The 13,044-nt window shown below is 37.9% G+C and overlaps 1 protein-coding gene and 1 non-coding gene across 9 annotated transcripts in view; one reads left to right on the top strand and one right to left on the bottom strand.

Annotated features, from left to right (window-relative positions):
- The window catches only part of NSD1 (nuclear receptor binding SET domain protein 1), a 146,768-nt gene that overhangs the window by 94,234 nt on the left and 39,490 nt on the right, over positions 1-13,044 (top strand). For all 8 annotated transcript variants that reach the window (XM_045075568.1, XM_004737496.3, XM_045075566.1 and 5 more), the window contains 6 exons: positions 1,780-1,904; positions 2,557-2,827; positions 4,258-4,367; positions 6,361-6,436; positions 10,798-10,916; positions 11,820-11,963. In XM_045075568.1, the coding sequence (XP_044931503.1) occupies positions 1,780-1,904; positions 2,557-2,827; positions 4,258-4,367; positions 6,361-6,436; positions 10,798-10,916; positions 11,820-11,963 (845 nt within the window). The remainder of the gene's footprint in view (positions 1-1,779; positions 1,905-2,556; positions 2,828-4,257; positions 4,368-6,360; positions 6,437-10,797; positions 10,917-11,819; positions 11,964-13,044) is intronic.
- Positions 8,546-8,678, bottom strand: LOC123390841. Its single transcript, XR_006605448.1, has one exon. It is a non-coding gene; the product is annotated as a small nucleolar RNA SNORA70 (small nucleolar RNA).

The raw sequence follows: 13,044 nt of genomic DNA, 5'->3' as shown, positions 1-13,044 counted from the left end.
CTTTAAAAACCCATGTCAAGGTTTTTAGGTGAATATGTTTTCAGCTCCTTTTATATTAGATTTAAATAATTAAACTAAGTGATATATTACTACTATTTATTACTATGAAATTACAGTGGTTAGAAAAAAATTATTTTTCATATCTCATCCTAACAAAGTTCTGTGGCTTTTTTCCATAGTAAAAGCCTTTGCCAAGTTTACTGTGCCTGTGATTTGACCATTTGCTTTTGTTCACAACTTACGCATTTCTTTGAAAGAACACTAGTATTCCTCATTGAGCTGAGGCAGAAATAGTTTCCTTTGAGGTCATTGTCTCATGAAGTACTTATTGTCTCCTGAGGAGACTATATCCTACATTCTGTATACATTAGGATTTGCTCCCAAAGACCTTATAAAATGAGTATAGCATGTTAAACTGGACAAAGTTTTATTGGGAAATTATAATAGGTATTTATTTTACAATTAACTCAAAGAAAAATGGTATGATACTTTGAAATTTGACCATAAAAGATGACAACTTTTTTTCTCAAAAGATACCCTGAACTCTGTATTTTTTTTTTTAAGATTGTATTTTTTTATTTGACGAAGAGAGGGAGCACAAGCAGGGGGAGTGGGAGAGGGAGAAGCAGGCTTCCCGCTGAGCAAAGAGTCTGATGGAGGGTTCAATCCCAAGACCATGGGATCATGACCTGAGCCAAAGGCAGATGCTTAAGGTCTGAGCCACCCAGGCGCCCCTGAACTCTGTATTTTTATCTTATTTTCTGCCTTTGGCATACATGCCACATACTCTGTATGTCATTGAGGTAATGGTATACATATAATTATATTTTTTAATTATTCTTTTAAGATCTATTCCTCAATTTTCTAATGTAAAACTCATATTACAACTATGATATGACGTGTGTGTAAAGTGCTTTTGAAATTCACACGGTAGTACTGATTAGGTAAATACTCTATCTGAATTCTGTCTAGTATTCTACATAATCTAGAGAGATGTTATTAAAATAATTTATGGTATATTTTATGTATTTCCCTTATTTAGACTTTATTAAAGATTTTATTTATTTATTAAGGTTTTATTTATTTGACAGAGATCACAAGTAGGCAGAGAGGCAGGCAGAGGGGTGAGGGGAAGCAGGCTTCCTGCTGAGCAGAGCCAGATGTGGGGCTTGATCCCGGGACCCTGAGATCATGACCTGAGCCAAAGGCAGAGGCTCAATCCACGGAGCTGCCCAGGTGGCCCAATTTTATTTATTTATTAGAGAGAGAGAGAACATGAGGCGGGGCTGGGGGGGGGTTGGGGGGTCGTGGGGTGGTGGTAGGCAGAGCAAGTGGGAGAAGCGGACTCCCCCTGAGCAAGGCCCCTGATGCAGGGCTCAATCCCAGGACCTTGGGATCATGACTAGGCCCAAGGCAGGTGCTTAACCAACTGAGTCACCCAGGCTCCCCTAGACTATATTTTAATGTTAGCTCTATCAGTCACTATGGGACACTAGTTAGTTTCAGTTTAATCTTTTTTATTTTTTTTTTTAAACCTTTCCCTTAACTTCAGATGGTCTGTGTATGTGTATAGAGCAACAGAAGTTGCTCTCAGTCTCCCCTCTCAGCTTCTGCATATGATAAACCATAGGAAATCACTTTTAGTGTCTTGGATCTTAAGCAGAGTGATTTCGAGAATTTCCCATCTCTGTACCTTTGAGAGTTCAGGGATGGTTTCATGAAAGCAAAGGACTCTCCTCTAACATTTTGGTTAATACAAACTCGTTTCTCCTCTTTTAGCTGTGCGGTCAGAGAAGAAACGCCTTAGGAAGCCAAGCAAATGGCTTCTGGAGTATACAGAAGAATATGATCAGATATTTGCTCCTAAGAAAAAACAAAAGAAGGTGCAGGAACAGGTGCACAAGGTATGTTCCAACATTTTCAACAGTCTTTTCATCAGTACTTTTAGGATATTGCAGTTTTGCCTTTAATATCCTTTTTTGTCTGCATGGGACAGTAATTTCCTTAACCTGGGATCTTGCTTTTTCCATTTTTTACCTCCAGCTTTTGGCACTACTAAGAATATACATGAAAGTATAAATGACTTTATGCACTGTGTGTAGTATGTGTGTGTATAAATTTTTTCCTCCCTTTGCTTTTAGAGAGTAATGATTTAGGAATATTATTATGAGAAAATATTAAAACCATAGAACATAAAATATGGTGAGATAACTTTTTATTTTTATTTTTTAATATTTATTTATTTGAGAGAGAAAGAGCATGGAGGGGAGGGCCTGAAGGAGAGGGAAAGAGAGTCATAACCTGAGCCAAAATCAAGAGTCAGATGCTTAACTAACTAAGGCACCCATGCTCCCCCATTCTATTTTTTTTGTCTCTATGAATTTTATTATTCTAGGTTAACCTCATATATGTAGAATCATAAAATATTTGTCCTTTTGTGTATGACTTAGTTCACTTAGTGATATCTTCAAGATTCATCCGTGTTGTATTTCTTTTTGAAACTGAAATTATAGCAACTTTGTTCTATGGATTCTACGTTTATTTTTTTGCCTTCAGGTAAGTTCCCGCTGTGAAGAGGAAAGCCTTTTAGCCCGATGTCGATCTAGTGCTCAGAACAAGCAGGTGGATGAGAATTCTTTGATTTCAACCAAAGAAGAGCCTCCAGTTCTTGAAAGGGAGGCTCCATTTTTGGAAGGGCCCTTGGCTCAGTCAGAACTTGGAGGTGGACATGCTGAGTTGCCACAGCTGACCTTGTCTGTGCCTGTGGCTCCGGAAGTCTCTCCACGGCCTGCCCTTGAGTCTGAGGAATTGCTAGTTAAAACACCAGGTAAGATCGGAATGGGGTCTCAGAATGTAAGTAGATATGATTTTAGCATGTTGTGATAAAAAGCCAATAGTGAATCTGTACAGCAAGTTACCTACTTTGGTCCTGGGAAATCCTGAAAGTGTCAGCTAACTGAATGAATATAGTTAATGATCACGAATTAGTGGGACACTGTCCATAAGATATGTTTTAAAAACAACTCTCCTTACTCCACTCTTACTTGTTATGATTGCCGATCAACCACCATGTGAGGCAACACTCAGGTTAGCAGGGTTTGCGGGAAGGGCACTACATACTAATAAACACATGAAACTTACGCTTCAGATAATTGGCTCTATCAGTTTTTGTATTACTTAAGAAATTGTTTAACCTCTGAACTTGTTTCCTCTTTTATAAAATGGACATCATAATGCAGTTTACCTGATACATTGTAAGTAGCTAAATGTAAATATTCCCTTGAAGTTAATTACCAGTTGCTTTTCACTTTATTATTCTTTATATACATGTCACCTGGTGTAAGTTGAATCTAAACATACTGTCTCTAATTTACCTTCTGACTCTCAAATATTATAGTCACCCAAAGAAAATTTTGCATATAACTTTTTTTTATATTCCCAATAATAACTTGTGTTGATATTTCTTTTATTTAAAAAAGAGTATCCCAGTGGTGTTTATTAATCAAGTAAGACAGAATCAGAAAGACTAAAAAGAGTACAGATAGTTACTATTTCATAATTTAGCATGTACTAAACTCTGTTATTAGGCTCTTATATATAATTCTTAAAAACAGTCCTACAAAGTAAATGTGTTTTGTTTATTTAGGAGCAGAATAAAAATTCTGATCCTGGTTCTGTCATGCCGGGAATTCAGGGTCTACTCCACCTCACTTCTCCTTGGTCCTTACTACCAATTAATGATTATAAAGATAGTTCTGCCCTTTTGATTTCCCCCTTAGTCTTTTTTTTTTTTTTTTAAAGATTTTATTTATTTATTTGACAGACTGAGATCACAAGTAGGCAGAGAGGCAGACAGAGAGAGAGGGAGAAGCAGGCTCCCCACTGAGCAGAGAGCCCGATGTGGGGCTCGATCCCAGGACCCTGGGATCATGACCTGAGCTGATGGCAGAGGCTTTAACCCACTGAGCCACCCAGGTGCCCCACCCCCTTAGTCTTTTTATGATACATACACACAGAGACATAAGAACATTTTCAGATTACTTTATGTATGTATTGAGAATTGTTTTCCTATTTTTTTATGTTAACTAATATTTTAGAATAAATAAATACATTCTGATATATTCTGCCCCTCACCAGAAGATGACGAAGAATACATAAAAAATATGGTGACTCATTTTTCTGTGGCATATAGATTTTTTAAAAATTAGCTTATGCCTAGTTTCTAAATCATCTAATAAAAAGATACATGCATTTCAGGAAATTATGAAAGTAAACGTCAGAGAAAACCAACTAAGAAACTTCTCGAATCCAATGACTTAGACCCTGGATTTATGCCCAAGAAAGGGGATCTTGGCCTTTCCAAAAAGGTATGTTATTTTGGTCAGTTCTAAAATAGGATTAAACCATATGTAAATATGGGATTTTAAAAACAAATCTTTTAGTAATGCTTAGCAACATGGATGCATACATACATAGAAATAAGAGAATCGCAGAATATATTTCTTAGGTCTAAGAGATCCTATATTGAGAAGCTGTTCTGCATTTGTGTGGACATGTGTATCAGTTCATTTTAGATGTTCTTTTCAGATGAAAATTAAAAGAGCTTATAAGATTGAGTAAATTGTGTGTTTCGTTCTTTTCTGGGATTAAAACCTCTTACCTGCTTTCTTCTTTCTCTGTGAGCCACTAACCTACTCTTATCCCATTGCCCTGTCTGCATAACACCTCAGAAAAGACTCAGCTTAGTTATAACCAGGCAGAAACACTTGAACTTAAGTTTTTGAGTTTGCAGACATGGTTTTTATTGGCCAAGAAGGTATCACTAAATAGTAGATGGAAATAGAAGGTTATTTTCCTGGATAATAATTTTTAGGAAATATCCTATTGCCCATATGTGTGAGGAGTAATTCAGGGTGTTAGAAATTCAGTTGTTAGGATGCACAGATTTCCATTAAAGAAAGAAAACTTTAATAGGAAAAATACAGATTGTAATCAGATCAAAAATAGAGTTTTTGGACTTCTTTCATTAGCTATAATAGGCTTATGTCATTTAATTCTATATTGAGGATCCTAGTTTTTGCTTTTATGAGTTATTCACCCAGCTGGGTTAGCATGTAAATGTAAAGCTCAGTTTATTTGTGTTTTTATACCTCATTTAAAAAGTCTGCATTATATTCTTTAATTCTTTCATTCTTCTCAAAGTCCATTTTCTGAGACATGTACAGGTGAGGCTGTGATAGTTTCCTTGTGCACTGCTTTCTCTCCTAACTTTGTCTTACTCAAATCTTAGCCCCTTGTAAGGGACAAGGAAACTGTGATTCATCACAATATTTTGAGCATGGAAATAACATTTGCTATCAGGTGATAAGTTTAGTAGTATTATACAAGGCGAATTATGTAAAGCTGTTTCATTAATGCTACAGGTGAGGTAATGATACATTTTAAAGAAAATCAACATTTGGGTCAGTTTAGAGAATGGTATTATTTTTGCCTGTTTTGTTGAGATATAATTGATGTGTACAAGTTAATGATTTGATTAATGGATATAGTGAGCATTTGGACATTCACTGCTGTATTTTAGCTTGTTTCAATTGCAAAATTTGGGGACTTTACAGCAAGAATAGCATCTGTTGACTCTGTGGCCACTAAATTTTGTTTAACATTCCTGCTGAAGAATATTTTTATTGTAGAAGACATTTTATTGGACTGAAACTAATTCATACGAGCATTACTAGTAGAGGAGTGAAATGTGTAGGAAATTACTCTTGATGTCTGAGTGTTTTGTTTTGAGATTTAATGTTGCTTTCATTTATATTAATCTATAGCCTATTAAATCAGAAAGATAATTCCATGATTCAGAGCTTTCTGGCATATGTACTGCTGGAGTGAGCACTGATTCAGAGCTTTTTAATATTTAGAATTCATCAAGTAAATAAGTCTTTGTAAAATCTAATGGCTATAAATGCAGTTTTAAGAAGATAGATTTTAAATGCAGGGTGGTATGGAATAGAGCTGAGATGCTGGGTCTCTGGGAATATACCCTTTCTCTTTGTCTACCATTTGAATCAGAGTATCATTCGAATCAGAGTACCATTCTGTATCTGCTTGATACATTGGGAGTCTCTGGTTAAGCCCAAAGGAGTGTGTGTTCGTAGGAGTCTTTCGGAGCTGTGTTTTTTGTTTTTTGAGGTCTTTCCCCATGTAGTTTCTGTTCAACCCATTATTGTTAATACTATTTATTTAGTTGCCAGAAACAGCCAGGATTTCTGTATTTGTGATAATAGTTCAGCTTTTGGCATATAATATAAAAGGTTTATTTTTGGTTCCTCTGTAAATCTGTTGCATTTTGTTTATTTGTAGTGTTACGAAGCCGGTCACTTGGAGAACAACATTAATGAATCACGTGCTGCATCTCATTCTAAAGAGTATGGTGGAGGTGCGTATTTTTGAAACTTAAAAAAATGTAATGCAAAATAACTATGAACCACCTGATCAGCTAACTAGAGAAGTTGTTATATATGTTAGCAAGACCAGTGAGATTATATCTTCTAAAACTTGTTTGCCCAAGGGGCACCTGGCTGGCTCAGTTGGAAGAGCATGAGACTTGATCTCAGGGTCATGAGTTTGAGCCTCACATTGGGTGTAACAATTACTTAGAAATAAATAAAAATAAGATTTCTAAAACAACAACAAAAACTTGTTTGCCCAAATATGCTTCCTAATACAGTGGATGACACTAGAAAATTGGATGGTCATTTTGAGCTTTATGCTGAAATTAGTTACATGGAATTAGAATTATATTAGACTAAAGAAAAGTTAGGAACAATAAAGAATAGTCTCCTACTCAATTTTCTTATTAGGTAATTCTCTAACTGAAATCGCTAGTTTCTTGGCTTTTTTTTTTTTTTTTGCTTTTTTAAAGATTATACTTATTGGGGCGCCTGGGTGGCTCAGTGGGTTAAGCCGATGCCTTTGGCTCAGGTCATGATCCCAGGGTCCTGGGATTGAGTCCGCATCGGGCTCTCTGCTCAGCAGGGAGCCTGCTTCCCTATCTCTCTCTCTCTGCCTGGTTCTCCGTCTACTTGTGATCTCTCTCTCTGTCAAATAAATAAATAAAATCTTTTAAAAAATAAATAAAAAGATTATACTTATTTATTTGACAGAGAGAGAGATCACAAGTGGGCAGAGAGGCAGGCAGAGGGAGAGGGGGAAGCAGGCTCCCTACTGAGCAGACAGCCTGATTTGGGGCTCAATCCCAGGACTCTGAGACCATGACCTGAGCTGAAGGCAGAGGCTTAACTCACTGAGCCACCCAGGTGTGTACTTTCTTGGCTTTGATTCATTTTTTATTCTATAGGACAGAAAATGTGGAATCTGAGTTGAGAGGGAAATTACAAGTCATCTAAGCCTGTTTTTCACAAATAGTCTTAATTTCTTTGTCACATCTATGCTGTTTGGTTAATGAGCATATACTTGGAAAAGAGAGCTTACATTTTGAGTGTGGTCCCTGTGGTTGCTTATTTTCAGGGCTTTTAAAAAAAATTATTTTATTTTTTGATGTTTATTTTATTTTTTTTTAAGAGAGAGTGCAAGCAGGGAGAGGGGCAGAGGGAGAGGGAGGGAGAAAATTCTAAGCAGCTCCATCCTCAGTGCGGAGCCCAGTGCAGGGCTCAATTCCACGATCCTGAGATCATGACCTGAGCTAAAATCAAGAGTCAGATGGTTTACTTACTGAGCCACCTAAGCACTCCACGCTTGGAAATCTTTTAGATTACATTTGAATCTGAGTCCTGAAAGTTATACATGGTGATCTTCGTTATGCCTAGAGGGATAGGCAGGCCTTCATTCAATAATAGATATAATATTGTAGTTCAAGCATTTCCTCTACCAGATCCTTTGTTTGCTCAGTCTGTTGCTCTAGGACTGTTAGCATCTAACCCATCTAAAGCTTTACAGAGAGTTAGGGTATTATCCATATTATCCCTGTATTAATAGAAAAACAAGGTGAAAGAGGTGGCAGTGTTGGGGTACTAAATCCAGACCTCACCAAACTCATTGCCCCACTACCATGTTGTTATCCACCCCAGATTTTCTCCATGCCAATTCTTTTTTTTTTTTTTTGACAGGAAGTTGGATTTATTGGTGGGCATGAATATGACGGGAAGGGGTAGTGCTAAGGTTCTCATGAGTGCAGAGCCCTCCATTTGTCCAAGGGACCACGGTTAGGGATGTATTTGACCCCACAGCCATCTGGGATAAGCCGCTTTTCAGCCACCATGTCTTCAAATTCATCCGCATTGAACTTAGTAAAGCCCCACTTCTTGGAGATGTGGATCTTCTGGCGGCCAGGGAACTTGAACTTGGCCCTGCGTAGGGCCTCAATCACATGCTCCTTGTTCTGCAGCTTGGTACGGATGGACATGATGACTTGGCCAATGTGGACCCTGGCTACTGTGCCCTGGGGCTTTCCAAAGGCACCCCGCATACCTGTCTGCAGCCTAAATTGGAGATAGCCATGAGGTCTGACCCCAGCATCCACCAAAAGGGCTGTCTCCAAGGTCCCTTAGGGCAACCCATACAATCAACAGGCTGCATACACTACCGAGGAGGCTACTGTTTGCAGCCATGGCACACTGGGCCCCCACAGACAAAGAGCTCCATGCCAATTCTTTGTACCACTTTATTCATTCATCTTCCAGTGCCATTTATTGAATAGTGTCATTTCTGAGATATTAGTCCAAATTTCAGCATATAGTATCAGATGTGGTCTGCCAGCAAAGGGTATCATGGGAAGGTTATGTCATGGGAAGGTTATGTTACATAAGCTTCCATGTGATTGTTTTAGGAAAGGAAAAAAAAAAGACTTTATATATTTATTTGAGAGAGTGTGAGAGTGAGCACACAATCAGGGGGAGGGGCAGACGGGAAGAGAAGCAGACTCCCTGCTGAGCAGGAAGCCTGACACAGGGCTCCATATCAGGACCCCAGGATCATCACTGAGCTGAAGGCAGACACTTAATCTACTTAGCCACCCAGGCAGTACTACATGTGTTCTTAAATGAGCACTTAAAAAGGGGGGGGGCACCTGGGTGGCTCAGTGGGTTAAGCCGCTGCCTTCGGCTCAGGTCATGATCTCAGGGTCCTGGGTTCGAGTCCCGCATCGGGCTCTCTGCTCAGCAGGGAGCCTGCTTCCCTCTCTCTCTCTCTGCCTGCCTCTCTGTCTACTGTGATCTCTCTCTGTCAAATAAATAAATAAAATCTTTAAAAAAAATATTTTATTTATCTATTTTTTGAGAGAGACAAGAGCAGAAGGGGTGGAGAGGGGGCAGAGGAAGAGAGAGAAGCAGACCACCTGTTGACCAGGGAGCCTGATGGGGTGCTCAATACCAGGACCCCAGGACCATGACCTGAGCTGAAGGCGGATGCTCAATCAGTGCCTGAGCCACTGAGGCACTCCTTAAATGTTCACATCCTTATTTATTTATTTAAGACCATTTTATTTATTTAATTTTTTTTTTAAGATTTTATTTAAGAGATCACAAGTAGGCATAGAGGCAGGCAGAGAGGGTGGAGAAGCAGGCTCCCCACCGAGCCTGATGTGGGGCTCCATCCCAGGACCCTGCGATCATGACCTGAGCCAAAGGCAGAGGCTTTAATCCACTGAGCCATCCAGGCGCCCTGTAAATACGCACATCTTTAAATGTAACCCAAGATTATTAAGTTTTCTAGTAAGTAAATCTAGTAGTATATTAGCTTATGTTGACCTTGTGTTCATATATAATTTCACAGATTCACCGGTTTGCTTGCTTGCCTTAAAAAAAAAAAAACAAACTTTCAAAATACTAGCTCTTCTATTTTTGTAGTTCAGTTTTTATAAAATGTACAACCTGTACTTTATCTTTTACAAATTTCATCAACTGTTTTAGCTCCTGAGAATTTTGAACTTTTATTCTGCTACCGTTTTAATTCTTCTTTTAGTCGTAGGTGATTGGAAGCTTTGATAGAGCTTCTCCATCCATCTCCATCAAGCAGTCCCAAGAAAGAGAGTACCAAGCCGGTTTTCCAAAGTCTAGCCTTCATGTTTTTACCTAGCCTAATTATCCTGAAACATTTTATGAAGTAGCACTTGAGATTCCTCTTTATTTCTATAACAAAAAGTTGAAATATGTATAAGAGACAATGAGGGAGAGACTGGAATTTCATTTTATAAATATGCCTGATTAGATCATATATTATCTATTTTATATTGTAGGATGTTCAGGATTTTAGTTCTACAGCATGAATATCCTTTAAGCCACTAAATGTTTTGTAGGAGGTCTCCTCCTTCCCCAAGCCAGATTTTTATATTTCAGCTTTTCATCTTAATCCTTATATTGTATAGTGATATAATTTACTGTCTTTAGTTGTGGAGGTCAGGTTTTAGTATCTTTTCCTGAGTACTAAATGTATTTCCTCCCCATCTATAGGATATTTAAGTCCTTTGAGGAACTATGAAGACGTTTGTTTCATCTTGTAAAATGAAACTGCTTTAACCTACTTACTCATTTTACCATTTAATCTGTATGAGACAGAATTTATATATGTGTAGCTCTTTCCCCAACTAGTTATATAGGTATTGGTAAGTCTTCTCCTTTCTGTGCCCTTTTCCTCATCTACTAAGTTGGGGAATTAAATGGACTTTATGATTAGTTTTTTACTCTAACATTCTGTAATTCTTTGAGGTCCTTTAAGTTGAGGGTAGGATTTCTTAAACATGTGGGTGAATAACCAGCAGATAACGCCTGTTTTCTGTTATAGGCACTACCAAGATATTTGATAAACCAAGGAAGCGAAAACGACAGAGGCATACTATAGCCAAGGTGCACTGTAAAAAAATGAAAAATGATGATTCATCAAAAGAAACTCCAACCTCAGAGGTATTACTCAGTTCCTCATCTTTTGACCTTCCAAAGAAAATCTACTTTCCACAGTAGAGGCCATACCCTTCTTCCCTTGAGTTTTCTTAAGAATCATGTTCTACTGAAACAACTAATTAACAGCTATAAGAAGACGTATATGGCAACTATGGATATGATCTTTTTAATAGACAACATCCTATGCTCTAGGTATCTGATGAATTTTATAGCTTTCATCATGAAGTAAGCTTTTTCTAAATAACCAGAGCACAATACCAAGTAACCATATGATCTGAATGAACTTAGATATTGCCCTTTATAAGTTGAGACTGCTGCAATTAGAGGGAAACTCATTTGCTTATTTCTTGAAACCATCAACTGCTTAATTTTAGACTAATGTTTGTAAACATTTGCTTTAAGGAAACAAAGGTAGATTTAAAACCATTTCCTTGTAGAGCATCAGTGCAGTCATTGATGCGGTCTCTAGCTTTTCAACTCAGGTTAAAAGAGAATTAGAACAAGTGAGGTCAGCTTTACACATTATTATACGGAGTGTTTCTTTCCAGGATAATTTGAACTGAATGCCCAAGGGAGGCATTATTTAGGAAACACTAATCTTGGAAGGACAAATAAGTAATCAAATAAACTTAAGAATGTTTTCTCTCCCTTAGTGAAACCTTAAAATGGAACAGCTCAAAAAGTTCCAGTGGAACAGCCTCAGAGCAGTTAGTGGCAGGGCATGAGGCGCCCACTACCCGCCCAATCACAGCAGGGTTAGAACTAACATTGCATGCAGTCCGCCCGCGTGATTGGCTGAACATCTGTAAGTGCTTAATGGCTAGACAAATAGCAGCCCAGAGGGAGGGGGTCACATGGAGGAGACATCTGTAATACAGATGTGGGACATTATTTTTTCTCTGCAAGGGAGAACTGATGACACACAGAACAGCTGCAAGCCCCAAGGAGACTGTTGAGGAGGGTGTAGAGAATGATCATGGGATGCCAGCATCTAAAAAGCTGCAGGGCGAACGAGGCGGAGGAGCTGCACTCAAGGAGAACGTTTGTCAGGTAAAGGATGTTGCCCACTTGCATTTGGATTGCTTGTGTGTCTTTTAAGAAAAGCCCTCTCCATCTTTTGATAATCCAGTCATGTTAGAATAAACATTTTTCCTGGATGATTCCAGTGGAGTCACTTCCCTTTAAGGATTTAAATCTTATCCCTTCTCACGAAAAGAGAAAGGAAAATAAATATTTAGTTTTGTAAAACACCTGCTCTTGTTACCCATGAGTAGATGCCATGGAGCAGGTGTGTGATGGGAGAAGGAATCACAGATTACTTAAAGATCATTTTCCTGTATGTTTCATGGTGTGAGAATCTCTGGGTTTCTAAGGAATGTTTTAAGGGAAATTTTCACTTTGAGATTTCTTTTTCTTTAAAATAGTGACTTCAGAGAATCTACTGCTGCCTTTTTATATTTATTTAATAAGTATGTATACTGTGTTTACTGTGTGTCAAGAGTTTCCATCACTTTATAAATATTCCGGGGGCACCTGGGTTAAGCAACTGACTCTTGATTTTGGCCCAGGTCATGATCTCAGAGTTGTGAGCTTAAGATTTTTTCACTCCCTCTCTCCCTCTATGCCCCCCACCCCAAATAAATAAATTTTAAAAATTTACCAAATTAAACTTTTTATAAATACTAGGTCATTTAGTCATAACAGTCTTGTAAAGTAGATTGCCATTATTATCCTCATTTTACAGACAAGGAAACTGAAGCAGAGAGATGTTCCATAACTTCCTTATTGTCACACAGCAAAGTCAGGATTCAAACTCAAGCGATCTGGGTTTAGAGTCTTAACCACTATGTTGTGTTGCCTCTCTGTAAAGAGACTTTATCAGACTTGGGAGTAGAGTCAGTTAAATTGATGATTCGATTATGTTCTCTTTTTCATGGGCTTGATTTACCTTTATAAATTATTAAAAGCTGGCCTGTAAAAAGTTGAAGGCTTCTTTTTCTTTTTCTTTTTTTTTATTGAAACAGATAAAAATAAAGTTAACCCAAGCCTAGAATATGTAGAACAGTAGAATTTCCATTCAGTTTGTTTTTTCATTTTCATTACTGTATAAAGAATGCTGATCATTTTCAGA

The sequence above is a fragment of the Mustela putorius genome, unplaced genomic scaffold (genome assembly GCF_011764305.1).
Source record: "Mustela putorius furo isolate JIRA1106 unplaced genomic scaffold, ASM1176430v1.1 tig00000145_pilon_pilon_pilon, whole genome shotgun sequence".
Taxonomy (NCBI): Eukaryota; Metazoa; Chordata; class Mammalia; order Carnivora; family Mustelidae; genus Mustela; species Mustela putorius.
Note: the sequence above shows the minus strand (reverse complement) of the source record. Positions and strands in the feature narration are given on the sequence as shown.